This window comes from Saimiri boliviensis (assembly GCF_048565385.1).
Source record: "Saimiri boliviensis isolate mSaiBol1 chromosome 2 unlocalized genomic scaffold, mSaiBol1.pri SUPER_2_unloc_4, whole genome shotgun sequence".
NCBI lineage: Eukaryota > Metazoa > Chordata > Mammalia > Primates > Cebidae > Saimiri > Saimiri boliviensis.
In genome coordinates, this window is record NW_027412491.1 from 1 (window position 1) to 17,946 (window position 17,946).

At 34.2% G+C, this 17,946-nt stretch overlaps 1 protein-coding gene across 2 annotated transcripts in view; it reads left to right on the forward strand.

Moving 5' to 3' along the window:
- Positions 1 to 8: 8 nt before the first annotated feature.
- Positions 9 to 17,946, forward strand: part of LOC141583109 (tyrosine-protein kinase JAK2-like) — a 42,907-nt gene continuing 24,969 nt past the window's right edge. The window contains exons 1-8 of one of the 2 annotated variants that reach the window (XM_074392488.1): positions 9 to 5,158; positions 6,734 to 6,845; positions 8,723 to 8,909; positions 9,912 to 10,039; positions 12,477 to 12,611; positions 14,025 to 14,112; positions 15,969 to 16,096; positions 16,829 to 16,967. In XM_074392488.1, coding sequence (XP_074248589.1) covers positions 5,115 to 5,158; positions 6,734 to 6,845; positions 8,723 to 8,909; positions 9,912 to 10,039; positions 12,477 to 12,611; positions 14,025 to 14,112; positions 15,969 to 16,096; positions 16,829 to 16,967 — 961 coding nt within the window. In that variant the 5' untranslated portion in view covers positions 9 to 5,114. Of the gene's footprint in view, positions 5,159 to 6,733; positions 6,846 to 8,722; positions 8,910 to 9,085; positions 9,207 to 9,911; positions 10,040 to 12,476; positions 12,612 to 14,024; positions 14,113 to 15,968; positions 16,097 to 16,828; positions 16,968 to 17,946 lie in introns of those variants that run through there. The other variant, XM_074392489.1, reaches the window with a different exon arrangement.

The following is a 17,946-nucleotide window of genomic DNA, read 5'->3' on the forward strand; positions in this document are numbered from 1 at the left end:
CAGCATCTTCACCAGGACTAGATTCCATCTCAAGAAACCTTTTTTTTTTGGCTCTTGCATAAGAAGCAACTCCTCATGTGTCCAAGTTTTATCTTGAGATTGTAGCAATTCAGTCACATCTTCAGCTTTACTTCTAATTCTAGTTCTCTTGCTATTTCTACCACATCCTCGTGACTTTCTCCACTGAAGTCTTGAACCCCTCAAAGTTATCCATGAGGGTTGGAATCAACTTCTTCTAAATTCCTGATAATATGTTAACACATTGATCGTCTTCTGTGAATCACTAGTGTTCTTCCTGGCATCAAGAATGGTGAGTCCTTACCATAAGTTTTTCTATTTACCCAGGTCCATCAGAGGAAACACAATCTATGGCAGCTTAGCCTTACAGAATGTATTTTTTAGATAAGACTTGAAAGTTGAAATTGCTTTTTGATCCACGGGCTACAGAATGAATGCTGTGTCAGAAGGCATGGAAATAACATGAATATCCTTTTACATCTCTGTCAGAGTTCTTTTTTTGCTGAGTAGATCTCAACAATGGCCTTAATATAGTAAACTGGGCCAGGTGTGGTGGCTCATGCCTGTAATCCCAGCACTTTGGGAGGCTGAGGCAGGTGGATCCACGGGGTCAGGAGTTTCAGACCAGCCTGGCCACCACTGTGAAACCCTGTCTCTACTAAAGATACAAAAAATTAGCCAAGTATGATGGTGTGAGCCTATAATCCCAGCTACTTGGGTGGCTGAGGCTGGAGAATTGCTTGAACCTGGGAGTTGGAAGTTGTAGTGAGCTGAGATCATGCCACTGCACTCCAGCCTGGGTGACAGGGTGAGACTCCATCTTAAAAAAAAAGTAAACCATGCTATGTTGGATGACAACAGATGTGCTGTCATCCAAGCCTTGTTCCATTTATAGAGCACAGGCAGGGTAGACTTAGTATAATTCGCAGAACCCTAAGACTTTTGGAATGGTAAATGAGCATTACATTATGGTAAATGAGTCACCAGTGGCATTACATTAGTCCTTGGCAAGAGAGTTAGCCTGTCCTTGGAAGCTTTGAAGCCAAGCACTGACTTCTCCTCTCTAGCTGTGGAAGTCCTAGATGGCGTATTGTTCCAACAGAAGGGTGTTTTGTTTACGTTTGAAAATCTTGTTAGTGTCACCATCTTTTTCAGTGATCTTTGCTAGATCTTCTGGACAACTTGTGGCAGCTTCCACACTTTACCTTGCACTTAGGCTGTGGACATGGCTTCTTTTCTTAGATCTCATGAACCAATCTGGTAACTTCCAACTTTTCTTCTGCAGCTTCCTCACCTCTCAGTCTTCATAGAATTGAAGAGCCTTAGGGTCTTGCTTTAGATTAGGCTTTGGCTTAAGGGAATGTTGTGGCTGGTTTGATCTGTCTAGACCACTCAAACTTTCTCTGTATCATCAATAAGGCTGTTTGACTTTCCTATAATTTTTGTGGTTACAGGAGTAGCACTTTCAGTTTCCTTCAAGGACTTTTCCTTTGCATTCATAACTTTCCTTTTTAGTGCAAGAGACCTAGTTTTCAGCCTGCCTTGGCTTTCAACATGCCTTTCTCACTAAGCTTAATCATTTCTAGCTTTTGATTTAAAGTGAGAGACGGGTGAATCTTCCTTTCACTTGAATACCTGCAGGCCACTGTGGGATTATTAATTGGCCTAGTTTCATTAGAGTTGTGTCTGAGGGAATAGGGAGGCCTGAGGAGAGGGAAAAAGAAAGTGAAATAGCCATTTGATGGAGCTATCAGAACATATACAAATTTATCACTTTAGTTCACCATCTTATATAGGCCCAGCGTTTGGTGCCCCAAAACAATTACAGTTGATGCTTGGACATCACAGGTTTGAAATGTGTGGGTGCAATTATTTGCAGTTTTTTTTTTTCAGCGAAACATGGATGGAAAATATAGTAGTCACAGGATGCGAAACCTGTATATACGTAGGGTTGACACTTTGTTTATGGGGGTTCTGCAGGATTGACTGCAGGACTTGAATATGGTCAGATTTTGGTATATGCAGGCGTCCAGTAACTAATCCCTCTTGTATTCTGAGGGACATCTGTACAGTAGTTACGTCAAAGGTCACTGATCACAGATCACCATAACATGTATAATAACAATGAGAAAGTTCAAATTTTGTGAAAATTACCAAAATGTAACACAGACAGGAAGTAACCATATGCTATTGGAAGAATGGCACTGGTAGACTTGTGCTTGCTCCACCTAAGTTTGTCAGAAACTTTCAATTTATATGAAAAAAATGCCGTATCTGGGAAGAGCCATAAGGGGAAGTGCAGTAAAACAGAATGTGCTTGTATATCACTAGGAGAGATACTGGTTAGTGAACTGCTAGTTCAAAGGGTGTGAATATTTACAACTTTGATAGAGACTATTAAAGTACTTCTCAAATGGTGTTTCCAATGTATCTGTACACCTCTCTTCTTGTATCCTTTGCCAACATTGGATGTTATCAATCTTTTTTCTGCCAAATCAGTGGGTAAAACAATGCCATCCTGTTGTATTTCACTTCCTTAATTAGAACCTCATATTGAGCAATACCTCATGTGTTTATAGGTCAGCTTTAATATTTATTCTTCTGTCAACTGCCTTTTCATATCATTTGACTAGTTTTCTTTTTTTCTTTTTAATTGTTTTATAGGTTTTATTCCCACAGTGTGTGTTGGGTGTAATCCTTTGTTGTACATGTTTGTAATCTCCAAGTCTTTTAATTTTGTTTAGGATATCTTTTATAGTACCTGGTTCTTTTTTTTTTCTTTTTTGGCTAGTTGTGTTAACTAAACACCTGTTATAGTACAAACATGTTATATACTTGTCTCCTTATAATTTTTGGTTTAGGACCCTATTCTGTGTTCCTTTTATGATTATGAAATGTTCATTGCTGGGCCAAGAAGTATGTTGTGATAACATTTTCATTCTTAGGTAACTTTTTCCAGGAGTTAATTATTGCTTTATGGTTTTTCCTTTGTATCTAGCTTTATTTTCATTTTCTACAAGAACTCTGTAGTGTACTTTTTTTTTTTTTTTTTGAGATGGCTTTTCGCTCTTGTTACCCAGGCTGGAGTGCAATGGCGCGATCTCAGCTCACCGCAACCTCCGCCTCCCGGGTTCAAGCAATTCTCCTGCCTCAGCCTCCTGAGTAGCTGGGATTACAGGCATGCGCCACCATGCCCAGCTAATTTTTTTTTGTATTTTTAGTAGAGACGGGGTTTCACCATGTTGACCAGGATGGTCTCGATCTCTTGACCTCGTGATCCACCCGCCTCGGCCTCCCAAAGTGCTGGGATTACAGGCTTGAGCCACCGCGCCCAGCCTGTAGTGTACTTCTTAATACAGTATTTCACATAAGCAAACCTGTCATATATTATAGCATTTTTACTTTTCTGGAGAAGTACATCCTCGATCACAGCATCTTTATAGTCTGGACTGGAAGCTGTCTAGGTACAGCTATTATTTTGTACAGCTGTAATTTTTGGTCATTCCTTTCTTATCCTGGTAACTATCTTTTTATCTCTTTTATATTGGATCTGATTTTCTGAATCTCATGTTTGCCATGTTTTTGTAGGTACAGCCTCTGGTATCTGTTGGTATTTTTATTGTGATTGAGACAAATTAGAAAATTAGAGAGGAATTTTACATTTTTATGATACCAAATTTTTCTACCAAGAACATGATTAATCTTCTATATATTTAAATAAAAAGTTTAATTTTACAAGTGTTTTAAAGTTTTTCTAATAATAATTTTGTTAATTCTTGATATTGCATTCTTTTTGTTATAAATGGGGCTTTTTCATTATATAGTTCACTTTTTGTATGTAAAAATGTAAGTATTTTTATGTATGTATATTTTCCCATTTAAGTAACATACTGTACTGCATTTTAGACTATTTGTTCACATATGTATTAAGATACAATCAGGCAGGGCTTGGTGGCTCACGTCTGTAATCCCAACACTTTGGGAGTCCAAGCCTGGTGGATCATAAGGTCAGGACTTTGAGATCAGCCTGGCCAACATGGTGAAACCCCGTCTCTACTAAAATTACAAAAATTAGCTGGACATCTTGGTGTGTGCCTGTAATCCCAGCTGCTTGGGCAGCTGAGGCATAAAAATTGTTTTAACTCAGGAGGCAGAAGCTGCAATGAGCCGAGATCACGCCACTGCACTCCAGCCTGGGTGACAGAGCAAGACTTTGACTCCGGGCAGGGGGAAACACAGCATAGGTACATATCCTAATTTAGTTTGTAGCATCAATACTTTAGCAGTATATAATTGGTATGTAAGGGTGTATAAGGCTGATGCGGTGGCTCACACCTGTAATCCCAGCACTTCGGGAGGCCAAGGTAAGTGGATCACTTGAGGTCAGGAATTGGAGACCAGCCCAGCCAACATGGTGAAACCTTGTCTTTAGTAAGAATAGAAAAATTAGGTGGGCATGGTGGCACATGCCTGTAAATCCTAGCTACTCATAAGGGTGAGGTGGGAGGATCGCTTGAGCTTGGGAGGTGGAGGTTGCAGTGAGCCAAGAGTAGGCCAGTGAACTTCAGCCTGGGCAATGGAGCAAGACTCTGTCTCAAAAAAAAAAAGAAAGAAAAAAGAAAAAAATTGTTATTTAAAAATAAATGGTCATCATTTCTAATGCCAACTCTTATATCATATTACATAGATTTCTAGCTGAGATAACTGGTATGTTAGTCTAAGAAGGATATTGGAAAATAAAGTAAAATGATGGATACAGAGTGAACTATAACTGGGAAGGTATGATTGTCTGTATTTAGGAGGATGTTAAATATCACACATAAGAATTAAATATCAGACTGAGCCATAAAAGACGTGAACAATTTAGAAGAAATTTTATTTAGGAGAATTACTGTAAAAACATGAAATTAAGAAAATTTTCAATATTTAACATGTGGTTGACTTTCTGAAAGATGTCATTTCTTTTTCTTTTCTCTGATTAGGAAATTGAACTTAGCTCATTAAGGGAAGCTTTGTCTTTCGTGTCATTAATTGACGGCTATTATAGATTAACTGCAGATGCACATCATTACCTCTGTAAAGAAGTAGCACCTCCAATGGTGCTTGAAAATATACAAAGCAACTGTCATGGCCCAATTTCGTGAGTAATATAGACTTAAAAGTAAATTATATATTTACAAAGAAAAGTTAATATAACAGAGTGATACATGTATGTTTAGGAAAAAAATAGTTTGACAAATTTTTTTAAACAAAAGGCTATTTGCAATCAGATTACATAGTAATTAGAATTATTTAGTGTATAATTTACCAACTATATCCCAATCTATAATATTTATAACTTGTAGAAGTTTAAATAACATTTGTTAATCATGCCTGGGTGTGATTGATTCACTCTTGAGTGTTACTAAAAAAGACCTCCAATTTATGTTTTATTAATTTTAAAATATTGCAAAGGAGTCAGTGCAAAATTTGAAAATTCTCTTTTTTAGGATAGTCCGTCTCTTTATACTGAAAGGTGCAAACACAAGATGTATATTATGTCCACATTTCTAGATTAGTGCTATGTAGAACTTAGTGCAATGATGAAAATATTCTGTATCTGTGGTGTGTAACACAGTAGCCACTAGCCACATGTGGCTGTTTCGTATTTGAGATGTGGGTAGTGCAACCATGGAACTGAATTTTAATTTAATTTAAATTTCTTTACATTTAAATAGCAACATGTGGCTAGTAACTATCGTACTGGCTCACACAGTTGTAAATCATTACTTTAATACTAGGTAAAGCGAGTTATCATGCATAACAGCTGTTTGGCTTAAGTCCTAATGATATCTCAGCTAGGATGTGCTTTATGTTGATAACAGATTTGAATAACTTGAACAGAGGGGAAATCTGGGATCGTGAGCATATTATGTTCCTTGCATTTAACCTACCCCTAAATATTTGAGAATATAAAAACTTGATTTAATCTATGCTTAATATTTATTTAGTAATGAATATGGTTGCTATGAAAAAGCTGCACTCCTTGCCTTTATTTATGTATCCATCAATTCATTCAAACGTTCTTTTATTTATATTTACTGAGTACCTACTATGTGCAAACATTGGTTTGTATATTAGAAATAAGGTGATAAGTGAAACCAAAATGATTATTGCTTTTGTATAGATTATATTTTGATTTTCTTTCAAGATGTGCAGCTTCAGAAAACATCACAAATCTTAAAAATCAGTAGTCTTTGCCAGTTGCCATGAGTCTTCTCTTAGAATGTGTTATTATACTAAATAGTAAAATCATGCATTCAGATTTTTATGTCAGTAACTGCTATGGTAGAAGAGATGTAAGTATTTTCTGATATACTATCTGTATAGTTAAATGAAGTTTTCTGAGAGTGAGTATGGTTTAAAAAATACTAATGTTGAAATCAGTAGGCAGAAAAATCAAATGAACAGATTGTTCTTTGTGATTTTGTCTTATAATACCTTTCACTGGTTTTTAAAGCTATATAATTGCCCCATGTAGTGGTTTGAACTTACTGCAGAATAGCTTGGTACTTTGATTTTTTTCCATTGGAAGATTATTGCTAAACATATAAAGTAGAGGAGACAATTCCGACAAGTTTTAGATTTGACTTTTGATTTTTTTTAGATGACGTTTGGTCCTAATATTATGGTGCTTGCCGTATTATCATTCAGATTGCTTCTTCTTTACCTTTAGAATGGACTTTGCCATCAGTAAACTGAAGAAAGCAGGCAATCAGACTGGACTGTATGTACTTCGATGCAGTCCTAAGGACTTTAATAAGTATTTTCTGACTTTTGCTGTCGAGGTTAGTATGTCACATTTATTAGTAGTAACACTTTATTTAGTTCATTTAATTTCCTCTCCATATTGATTTACCATATTTCCTTTTTAATACTCACAATTATAGCTTTGGATATGATAACAAGTGTACTAATGCTTTATTTACCTCAGAGATTCTGCACAAATAAATAAGATGTAATTCCCAGGGTTTATATAAAAATTTAAAATAATTTATAATGTCTTTTTATTTTGCATTTATTTTATTTTCTGATGTTTTGGTGTTACCAGTGTGTCAAAAGGTATTTCATCAAGTGTCTTGATTTTTTTTTGAAAACTGGAAATCTTCACCTTATCATGTAGAACAAAATTAACTGGAAGCAAACTTTCTATTAACAGTGGTTACAGAATTAGAGAAAAATAGGGCAATAACAAAGAAACAGAAACATTAAAGTACTTTTAACTAGTGATTTTCTAATATTAAGAATATTGATGTACAATGTATGTTTTGAAGGTAAAACTGCAATGAAACCCCACTGTCAATACAGATCATCTTGGATCTTATTTATGATTATTTACTATCACTTACAAAGCAATTTCATGGTATAAATCCTAAGAAACTTTATAGCAGCTTTCAAGTTTATCTTGCTTTTTAAGAATAGAGAAAGTAAGAATTTTATTATTCAGTTATTTAAATTTTCATAAAATAGAACTTAATTTAGCATATATAGAGGGTAGATTAATTACAGAAAGTAGGTTACTCCATTACTTTACCTTTGTGTAAAACTGGTAATCTCTCCTAATTTCAACATATCTTCTTACTGTAACACATAATAGTATATTATATTCAAGTTATCAATTCAAAATATCTCTCTATATATTTTATGTTCACTGTATGTGCCAAGGCTAATGAGGGCTTTGTATTAGAGAGTTTATGCTATAGCCCTACTTTAAAGAAACTTATCTACTGGAGAAACAAAAATTTTAAAGTATACAAAAAAATTCTAAACTGAACATTGTAATTGTCTAGCATAGGCAAATACTGACAGTAACAAACAGGTTTACAATTTTTAAGAAAGGTCATTTGGCATAGGAAGGACTTGACTGACCTTGAGGTAATGGTAGATTTTATATAAATGTTTCTAAGTAGAATGAATGTGTTTATAAAATGCACCTTAAAAATAGATGAACAAGTGCATAATATAGTACATAAGACAAATATTTTAAAACTGCAAAATATTTAAAATGTTCTGTTAAAGATAATTATACAAGTACAATGGTGGTTCAGTGAAATGGCTTTTGGATGTTCACCTTTGCTTGTGCAATAAGGTAAGCATTAGAGAGGACCTCATAGAAAAAGTGGTACTTGAACTGAGTTTTGATGATTGAATGAAGGTTCACTGCACAGAAAAAGTGGGTATACATTCTTAGGTAGACAGATAGCATGAGGAGTTATCTAGGCATGAAGCAGCATAGCAGTTGCTTGAAATGATTTAAGTCATTTAATATGGCTGGAAAATAGGTTGTATGTATGTTGGCAGTGGCAGGAGCTGAGATTGGAGATGGAGGCAGAAAGCAGCTCATGGAAAGCTCTATATTGCTACATTCATTTTAGGCTTTATCTTACAAACAGTGGAAAACTATTAAAGATGGTATTATTAATTATCATTTCCTTCTTACATGCTTTTTTATAAAATCAACTTTTAAACCACTTTGACAGGCTGAGAAATTGTGAAGTGCCCTTTTGAGGAGCCAGGTACTTGTATCACTATACCGACACTGCATCAGGATTCATGGTTCAGATGTTTATTCTATTGCTTGTTCTTGTGATAGTCTTTTGTCAGAATAATCACTATGATGTCTATTGTGATTTCCTTGCCTTTCTTTATAATTAAACTTATACAGCGAGAAAACGTCATTGAATATAAACACTGTTTGATTACAAAAAATGAGAATGAAGAGTACAACCTCAGTGGGACAAAGAAGAACTTCAGTAGTCTTAAAGATCTTTTGAATTGTTACCAGATGGAAACTGTTCGCTCAGACAATATAATTTTCCAGTTTACTAAATGCTGTCCCCCAAAGCCAAAAGGTAAAATAGTTTTCCAGTTATTTTAAAATTACTGGTCATGGATTGTGTATGTGGTGTGAAGTATCTTCAGTACACTGATTTCAAAGGATATATGAAAGCAGCAGCTCTAAAAGTCAGTTTTATCTTATTCTCTTGTACAAGCATCAATCAAATAAGATTGTTTACTTTGGTTTCAGTGGTCTAGAAGTGACTTGAAGTGCAATTATTCTAAAATAAGATTTTAAGGATAATAATGGTGTGGTATAATGTCACTTATTTATGAGCTGGAAGACCTCACTACTAAATTCTCATGTTATTGTAAGTAGAATTTTTAGGATTTTAATTTGTTGTTGTTGTTGTTGTTGTTGTTTTTTTTTTTTTTTTTTTTGAGACAGAGTCTTGCTCTGTTGCCATGCGCCAGGCTGGAGTGCAGTGGCGTGATCTCGGCTCACTGCAACCTCCGCCTCCTGGATTCAAGCAATTCTCCTGCCTCAGCCTCCCAAGTAGCTGGGACTACAGGTGCACACCACCATGCCCAGCTAATTTTTGTATTTTATTAGTAGAGACGGGGTTTCACCATGTTGGCCAGAATGGTCTCGATCTCTTGACCTCGTGATCTACCTGCCTCAGCCTCCCAAAGTTCTGGGATTACAGGCGTGAGCCACAATTTCTGTATTTTTAAAGTAAAGATAGTAAAGTTGGAATCCCTTGAAATAATGAACCTTATTATTAAAAGTTATTAAAATTCCTGAAAAATGCTATGAGTTAAAGAAGTGATTATAATTTTGAATTAATAAAATAACTGGCAGGGGTACACCAAAATTCAAATTACATTAATTAAGGAAGTGATCATAATTTTGAATGCATTAAGTAAGAATAAGACATCAAAGTTCAATGAGTTAACCTTTAAAATAATCTTGTTATAAAAAAGCAGTTAAGCATTTCTTATATATAGAATACATTTCATTTTACTCTTTCATTTTCAATGTATTTTGACATGATATATATATTTTATTTTTTCAGATAAATCAAACCTTCTAGTCTTCAGAATGAATGGTGTTTCTGATGTCCCAATCTCACCAACATTACAGAGGCATAATAACGTGAACCAAATGGTGTTTCACAAAATTAGAAATGAAGATTTGATATTTGTAAGTCATTAGATACTGATTACTATCTTTTTTGTCCTTTTAAAACAACATCTGTTTTCTTGATTTACATTCAGGTGACATTTGGATCTATTTTGTTATAACGTATACAAATTTAGTTGTGATTTAAGTATTTTTCTTAGGAAAAATATACAAATTTCATGTTAGAAGTGAGCAAAATTAATTATCCTAAGAATGTAATTTAAAATTTCTTTTTGGAAATTTAAAAATGATTTTTCACAAATCTTAAATTAAAAATTAAAAATCTACAAAAATTTATATCTTAACTCTCAAGTTCTCAAGAAAAGGGAATTCAAGGGATTAAAAATGAGAACAAAATCCAGCCATCTTTCAGTGTCTTGGAGGGACTGGTTCCAGGATTATGCTTGGGTACCAAGGTTTGAGCATACTTAAGTCCTCGATTTGGCCCTGTGGAACCTGTGGATATGAAAAGTTAGCCCTCCATATATGCAGGTTTTGCATCCCATGAACACTGTATTTCTTTTTTAAAATAACTAAATATTTTCTAAAATTATTTATTTTTTTTTTAGAGGTGAGACTTGCCCTATCTCCCAGGCTGGAGTGCAGAAATACTGTATTTTCCATCTGGGTTTCTTCGCAGATGCAGAACTGCCTTGCCAGTACAGAGGGCCCACTGCATTTACTGAAGAAAAAAAAAAAAATTCACATATAAATAGAGCCGTGCACTCCAATCCCATGTTGTTTAAGGGTCAACTGTAGTACCTAAGATCTAATAATTTGGCTGCCAGCTGATTAGGGTTGGTGATTAGCCACACTTATCAAGGAGGTTAAGATTTAAAAGGCCATGTCTCAGACTTGGGCAAGGCCAGGAGTTAAAAGTGAGACTATCCCTGAATAAAACCAGGACTATTAATTAAATACATCCTCAGTAAAACAATATATACAATGTGAAAAATTCACTCACTGGCAAGCAGAGAAGAAAGGCAATGTCATCACTTTTAATTGGGCTTCTAGTGAGGAAAAGGATTCTTTCATAAGAATTTGTCATCATGAGCTTTTGAATTTGGGCTTCATTATACTACCTACATAGACTCAGAAATTCTATATTAAAAGTGGTACTCTCCTAATATTGTGTGGTTCTTGAAAGAAACAAATAAAAAATGTTTTTGGAACCATATACTCTTAACCTAGGCAACCCATGAATTCCACAGATAAAACCATTCCAAACGTGAGCTTTTAAGAGAAAATTTAGAAACATACAAAGAAGTAATGCAGGATTAAGTAAGAGTCAGCAGACCAACAAACATCAAAATTAGAACTCCAGGAACTTTCTGTCAGAATTTTCAGATACAGACTATAAAGTACATATGAATGTTTAAAGATAGAAAAGGAATTGAAAACATGGAGAAATAAGAAGACATTGTTTTAACAAACAAAAAACATTTCAGGAAAAAAAGCATAGAAATTATAAATATGCTCATTGACATTAAAACAGAATATACAGGTTGAAAAGGAAATTACTTAACAGCTGAAGCAAGAATTAGTGAATTGCAAGATAGATCTGAAGAAACTATTAAGAATGCAGCAGTTAGGGAGAAAGAAATGGAACATATGAAAGAGGATTAAGGAACATGGAAGGCATTATGAGAAAGACCAACTGATATCTGAGCTCTATAAGGAAACGATAGAATTAGCCAGAATAATAAAGACAAGAATCCTCATGTGAGTAATAGGAAACAGAGTGGCCAGGTTACTTGACTAATATTAAAAAAACTAATAAATAGTAGAGCTTGGATTTGAACAAAAGCAGCCTTACTTCAGAGTGCAGGCTTTCAACAATTACTTTATAAAGATATGCAAGAAATACTAGTGCTAGTGGTAACAGCTAACACTTAATGCACATTTACTATGTGTCAAGACTGTACTAAGTATTTTTATGTATTTATTCACTTACTGTTCATAACAATCCTATTGGAAAAAGAGTTACTATTCTCATTTTTGACATGAAGAAACTAAGACAGCTGTAGCACAGAGATAAAATAGCCTGTACAAGGTCATACAACTAGTAAGTGATAATAAGAAAAAGTCAGATATTCTGCCTCTATAGACCACACTCTGTTGCACTAGTAGGAAACGCAAACAAATGATTCTCATGTAAGCAAATATAGGTAAACAATGACTCTGTTTTTTAAAAAGTGACAATTATAGCCCATTCAGGAAATTTCAAAACCGAGTAGAGTCAAAATACACTTAATTCATCAATCCTTGTTTTCTGTCTCATTACTAATTAAGGAAGCAGAATAAAAGAATTAATTTGGAGTCTCAAATCTGGGTTTAGATTGTAAGGGAAATACTTGCTTATGGATTTAAAAAATTCTTCCTCATTGAACATATTTTCTTGTTCTGACCTCTTTCTCCATCTTTACTCATTCTTTTCTCTTACCTCTTTCTCTTGAAGAATGAAAGCCTTGGCCAAGGCACTTTTACAAAGATTTTTAAAGGCATACGAAGAGAAGTAGGAGACTATGGCCAACTGCATGAAACAGAAGTTCTTTTAAAAGTTCTGGATAAAGCACATAGAAACTATTCAGAGGTGTGTATGTTCTTTATGTAATTCATGTAGTTTATGCTGTTTAAAGATGTGCTCTCATATGTATACAAGGTACTTGTGTGTAGCTTTCCAAAATTGTAATTTTTAAATATGTCAAGGACTTTTCTGAGGATATATTCTTGTGGGCTACAGAATTACAGGGTTTTTAAATTATGGAATTGTTTAAAAAATGATAACGTGGGGAAGAATGCTGGATATAGATTGAAGGGGGAATGGAAGCAGCAAACCACCTAGTTATGTATGCACCTATGCAACAACCCTGCATGATCTGCACATATACCCCAGAACCTAAAGTACAATAAAACAATAACTTAATTCCAAACAAATTATATTTAGCATTATGTTTGGAGTGTTACTACATTTCTGCATATACTGTGGCCATGGATTTTCAAACTTAGCTCTGCAGAGCTTTCTTTATGGTTTACACAGAGGTTCTTCTATAATTTCATTTATTTTTTTACAAAAAGTGTGAAAGGCACTGTACTAAGGAACATTCTTAGTGAATCTGGATGTCTCTGGGCATCATTCAGAGATGCTAGCAGGCAGACCACGTGTGCAGTTGCCAGAGCTCTGAACATAGCAAGATATGATAGTTACAATATCTTAAAGGGTGTTAGTGGAAGATTATGTGAAAAATTCAAGCCAAAGAGTTGTTCTAATCCAGAACACCACAGTACTGGTAATCGTGATTCACTGAACAGTCATACCCAGGGGTTTTAGTCAAAGTTTAGTTGAATTAAAGTGAAGTTAAAACTATGCTAGTATCCTGACACAGATGTCGTGATATTTTATCTGCACATTCTTAATTCTTTACAAGTACTATTTAAAGCAGGCGTCCCCAAACTACGGCCCACGGGCCACATGTGGCCCCCTAAGGCCATTTATCCGCCCCCCCCGCTGCACTTCAGGAAGGGGCACCTCTTTCATTGGTGGTCAGTGAGAGGAGCACAGTGTGTGGCAGCCCTCCAACGGTCTGAGGGACAGTGAACTGGCCCCCTGTGTAAAAAGTTTGGGGACGCCTGATTTAAAGGCTGCATCCATCTACCTCAGTTCTATCTCTAATATCTACCTCTAGTTGTATGTACATCTCTGCTCTATCTCAGATGTTACAGGTCAAGCCTGTTTGACTGGCATCATTCATGGTTCCCGTACCACTCTCGTCTCTCACTTTGATTTCCGTATTTCAGGCTTACCCAGGGGTTTCTTCAGAAGGTTGATGGCAGTTGCAGGTCCATATAAGGGGACCAAAGCACTTTTATGCCTAATTATTATAGTCATACTGAGAGTAGGAGAAAGTTCATCTTTATTATGGCAGAGAAATTTTTCTGAACTATGAGTACTTGAAGACACAGTCAAACAGTAATTCTTCATACTTTTTGTTTTTCTTTTCCTTAGTCTTTCTTTGAAGCAGCAAGCATGATGAGCCAGCTTTCTCACAAGCATTTGGTTTTAAATTATGGAGTATGTGTCTGCGGAGAGGAGAGTAAGTAAAACTACAAGCTTTCTTATGCCTTTCTCAGAGGATCTGTTTTTGTTTATATAGAAATTTCAATTTCAGGATCAAAGCTAGGTATCAGTGTAAACCGTAATTTAACAGGAGTTATTTTTGAAACTGAAAACACTGCAGAACTGTTCAGTTACATCTTGTGAAAAAGGAAACCAATGAAGGAAGTTAAAAGTAGAAGGTTACAATGCCCAAACTAATAGAGTATTATAGTCAAAAAAAAGTCTAATAGAGCTAAATGAAATGACTATGTTGATATGATACTAGATATATTTTTGGCTACATTTAGATTGTTCATAGAAACTACCAAAGGTAGAAATAGTACCCATGCTTTAATAGTATACAAGCATGCCTCATTTTATTGCACTTTGCTTTATTGTTCTTCTTACTGTATTTTTTACATATTGAAGGTTTATGGCAACCCACTGTCTAGCAAGTTTGTTGGCAACATTTTTCCAACAGCACGTGCTCATTTCATGTCTCTGTGTCACATTTTGGTAATTCTGGCAACATTTCAAACTTTTTAAAAAGTATATGTTAAGGTGATCTGTGATCAGTAATCTTTATTGTTAGTATTGTAATTATTTTGAGATGTCCCAAACAAAGCAAATGTAAGAAGGCAAACTTAATAGATAAATGCAGTGTGGGCTCTGACTCCTCCATCAATTAACCTGTCCTTTGTCTCTCTCCCTCTCCTGAGGCCTTCCTGTTTGCTGAGACAACAGTATTGAAATTAAGCCACTGAATAATCCTACAGTGGTCTTTAAATGTTCAAGTGAAAGGAAGATTCACCAGTCTCTCACTTTAAATCGAAAGCTAGAAATGATTAAGCTTAGTGAGGCAGGCATGCTTTTAAAAAAATACTTTTAAAAAGGTATATTCATTGATTTTTTTGGAGATATAATGGTGTTGCACATTAAATAAACTCCATTATAGTGTAAATATAAGTTTCATATGTATTGGCATACCAAGAAATTCATGACTTGCTTTATTGTGATATTTGCTTTATTATGGTAGTCTAAAATGAAACTGGTAATATATTCGAGGTATGCTTGTGTTTTAGTGCCTGCCAAAGTTTACATTCAAGAAAATTGTTTATATAATTACCCATTTTTCAATAATAATACAGATTAAATATACATCTACACTTATATAACATTTTTTCATGTCTTTGAAAATTGATAGTCTTTTCAAAAGCAGTGGTTTGGAACCTGTTATATGGAGGTATCTGAGAGGCTCCTGTGGACCACAAAGGAATCCAGGAATATTTTTGGAAGCCAGTATTTGTTTATCTGGCAAAATATGTTTTATTTTATTTTTTTAAAGTTTTAAAGATAAAGCAGTACAAAACATTTTTGTATTTCTGCAGAATAAATTAAAAGAACAAATGGAGCTAGAACTCAAATTCTCCTTTATGTCTAAAATATTATAGACATTGTTAGTAATTTTTGTGTGTACAAGAACTTTAGGCAGGTTTGAATGTCTAAAAAGTTATGTGGAAGAGAAATCAAGTGAGAAATCTTCATTTATTTTTAAAAAGCAGCCATAATTCAGTACTAATATATAGAGGTGTGCTGGTTTATTATTATATTACACATATATGTTACCTGTAATATAATAATATATAATTTAACTCCTACTCTTGCTGTTGTAAGTAAACTAAAAACCAAAAATATAATGCTGTATATCCATTAAGTTTTCTTTAAAGCAGTGAGTTTTGTTTAATTTTCTTTACCTGTAATGTAAGTATAAATATATTTATAAAGATTTAAATTACATATATTTAATTATATTTATACTTAAGGCTAATTATTATTACTTATATTTTAATGCAGATATTCTGGTTCAGGAGTTTGTAAAATTTGGATCACTAGATACATATCTGAAAAAGAATAAAAATTGTATAAATATATTATGGAAACTTGAAGTTGCTAAACAGTTGGCATGGGCCATGCATTTTCTAGTAAGTAGTATATCCTTTTTATCAAAAGATACTGTTTTATTTTATGAAACAATATACAAATTATCTTTACCTGGAAACAAGAAATAAATCTGTACTTGGATGCCAATTCATGTAAAGTAGTCTGTGTTAGATGATGAAAGAGGTTACTTGAGGCATGTGTTTATGTATGTAAAATCACTTTTGAAAAAATAGTTTTGTCATCCTGTCAGTATCTTAGAACTACTAATAGACAATCATGATATTTTGTGTCTCTTGGATTTAGAAAATTTAACCAAAAATTATGCAGAAACATCTGCTATATTTTTGGCCCATTGTACATTATGTCCATGAGAAAGCAGTGTTGTCAGAGAAGAATACTAGAGGGCCTGCCAGTGATCAGACCCCTCAGGGTGCATCTATGTCCTGCTGCAGAACTGAAGTAATATTTCTTAATGTCAGCTCCTATCCAGAAATACAAACCATCCTAACCTTAGAATTCATGTGAAGTGTCACTTGGTAGTTTTAATTTATTCATTTCTTCACAAGTGTAGATTATTATGTTATTTAAAATGTAAGACAGCATAGTTAGGAGTCATAAATTTCCTTTTATCTCAATGCATGCCTCCAAATTAATATTTATTATACTATCTTAGATATATTTCTTCTTTAAATCTGTTTTGAGGTCTTGAACATACTAAATGCTGAAATATTTGTGGATTGATATTTGAATATATGTGTGTTTAACTCTAATAGGAAGAAAAGACCCTTATTCATGGGAATGTGTGTGCCAAAAATATTCTACTTATCAGAGAAGAAGACAGGAAGACAGGAAATCCTCCTTTCATCAAACTTAGTGACCCTGGCATTAGTATTACAGTTTTGCCAAAGGACAGTAAGTTCTGTAGAAATACATAAAATGTTACTGAGCTTTACTTGGGCAGTGGTGTAAAGAACATGTTATTAATTTTCCTTGAACTCCATTTAATTAATATGTTCCTGACTAATAATAAAGTTATCACTTTTAGCAATTTAAATTAAGTTAGTTAAATCTTAGTCTATTTTTCTTACTTATAAGCATATAACCATGGACTGTGAGGTTATTTTTTTAAAAACAGTTTTAATCTGTAATTATGTGTGAAGAGTAGGATTTTATCCATTTTTAATATGAAGTTTTCTAATATTCCTTGAGCCACAAGTAAATTTTCTAACTATTCTTCTAGTCACTAAATAAAAACTTATCTAGCCTGAGATCTTAGGGTTTTTTCTGCCCCCTGTGAAGAAATTAGTGTAATTATCCAGCTAACTGTGACTCCTTAAAACCTTAAAAAAAACCCCTTTCATTTGTATCTGTTAATCTTTACTACTTAACACTTAACGCAGTGTTAAAAATAGAAATTTCAGTCAGATAGTTGAGAGGGATTTTTTGGGCTCTAGATAATTGTAATTAAATTTGGTAACTTAGCTAATTTCTCTAACTGGATGTTCTAAATTTAGAATATAAATTGATCAATTTTTGTGCATTGATGTATCCTGTTGTAAGTCAATAGTACATAAACTTGATGCCTTATCTGACAGTGAAGACAGTGATAACTGGGCAGTAGTACAGGAGTATGGAGTATGGCAGAAAAATAGTACAGGGTCTTAAGTCTGGTATTCTGGGAAATCTTATCCTTTGGAATGGGAAGTGAAGATGGAAAAAAATGTATTCATAGGGTGAAGGTATTTATCTGTCAATCATTGTTTTTGTCTGTCTGTCTATGTCAGAATACCGGAAAGTAAAGTTATATTGCTTCCTCCTTTCTTGAATACTGTCTTTCTGGTGGAATCAAAGACCACAGAAACTTTACTTGGAAATTCCATGATTTGAGCAG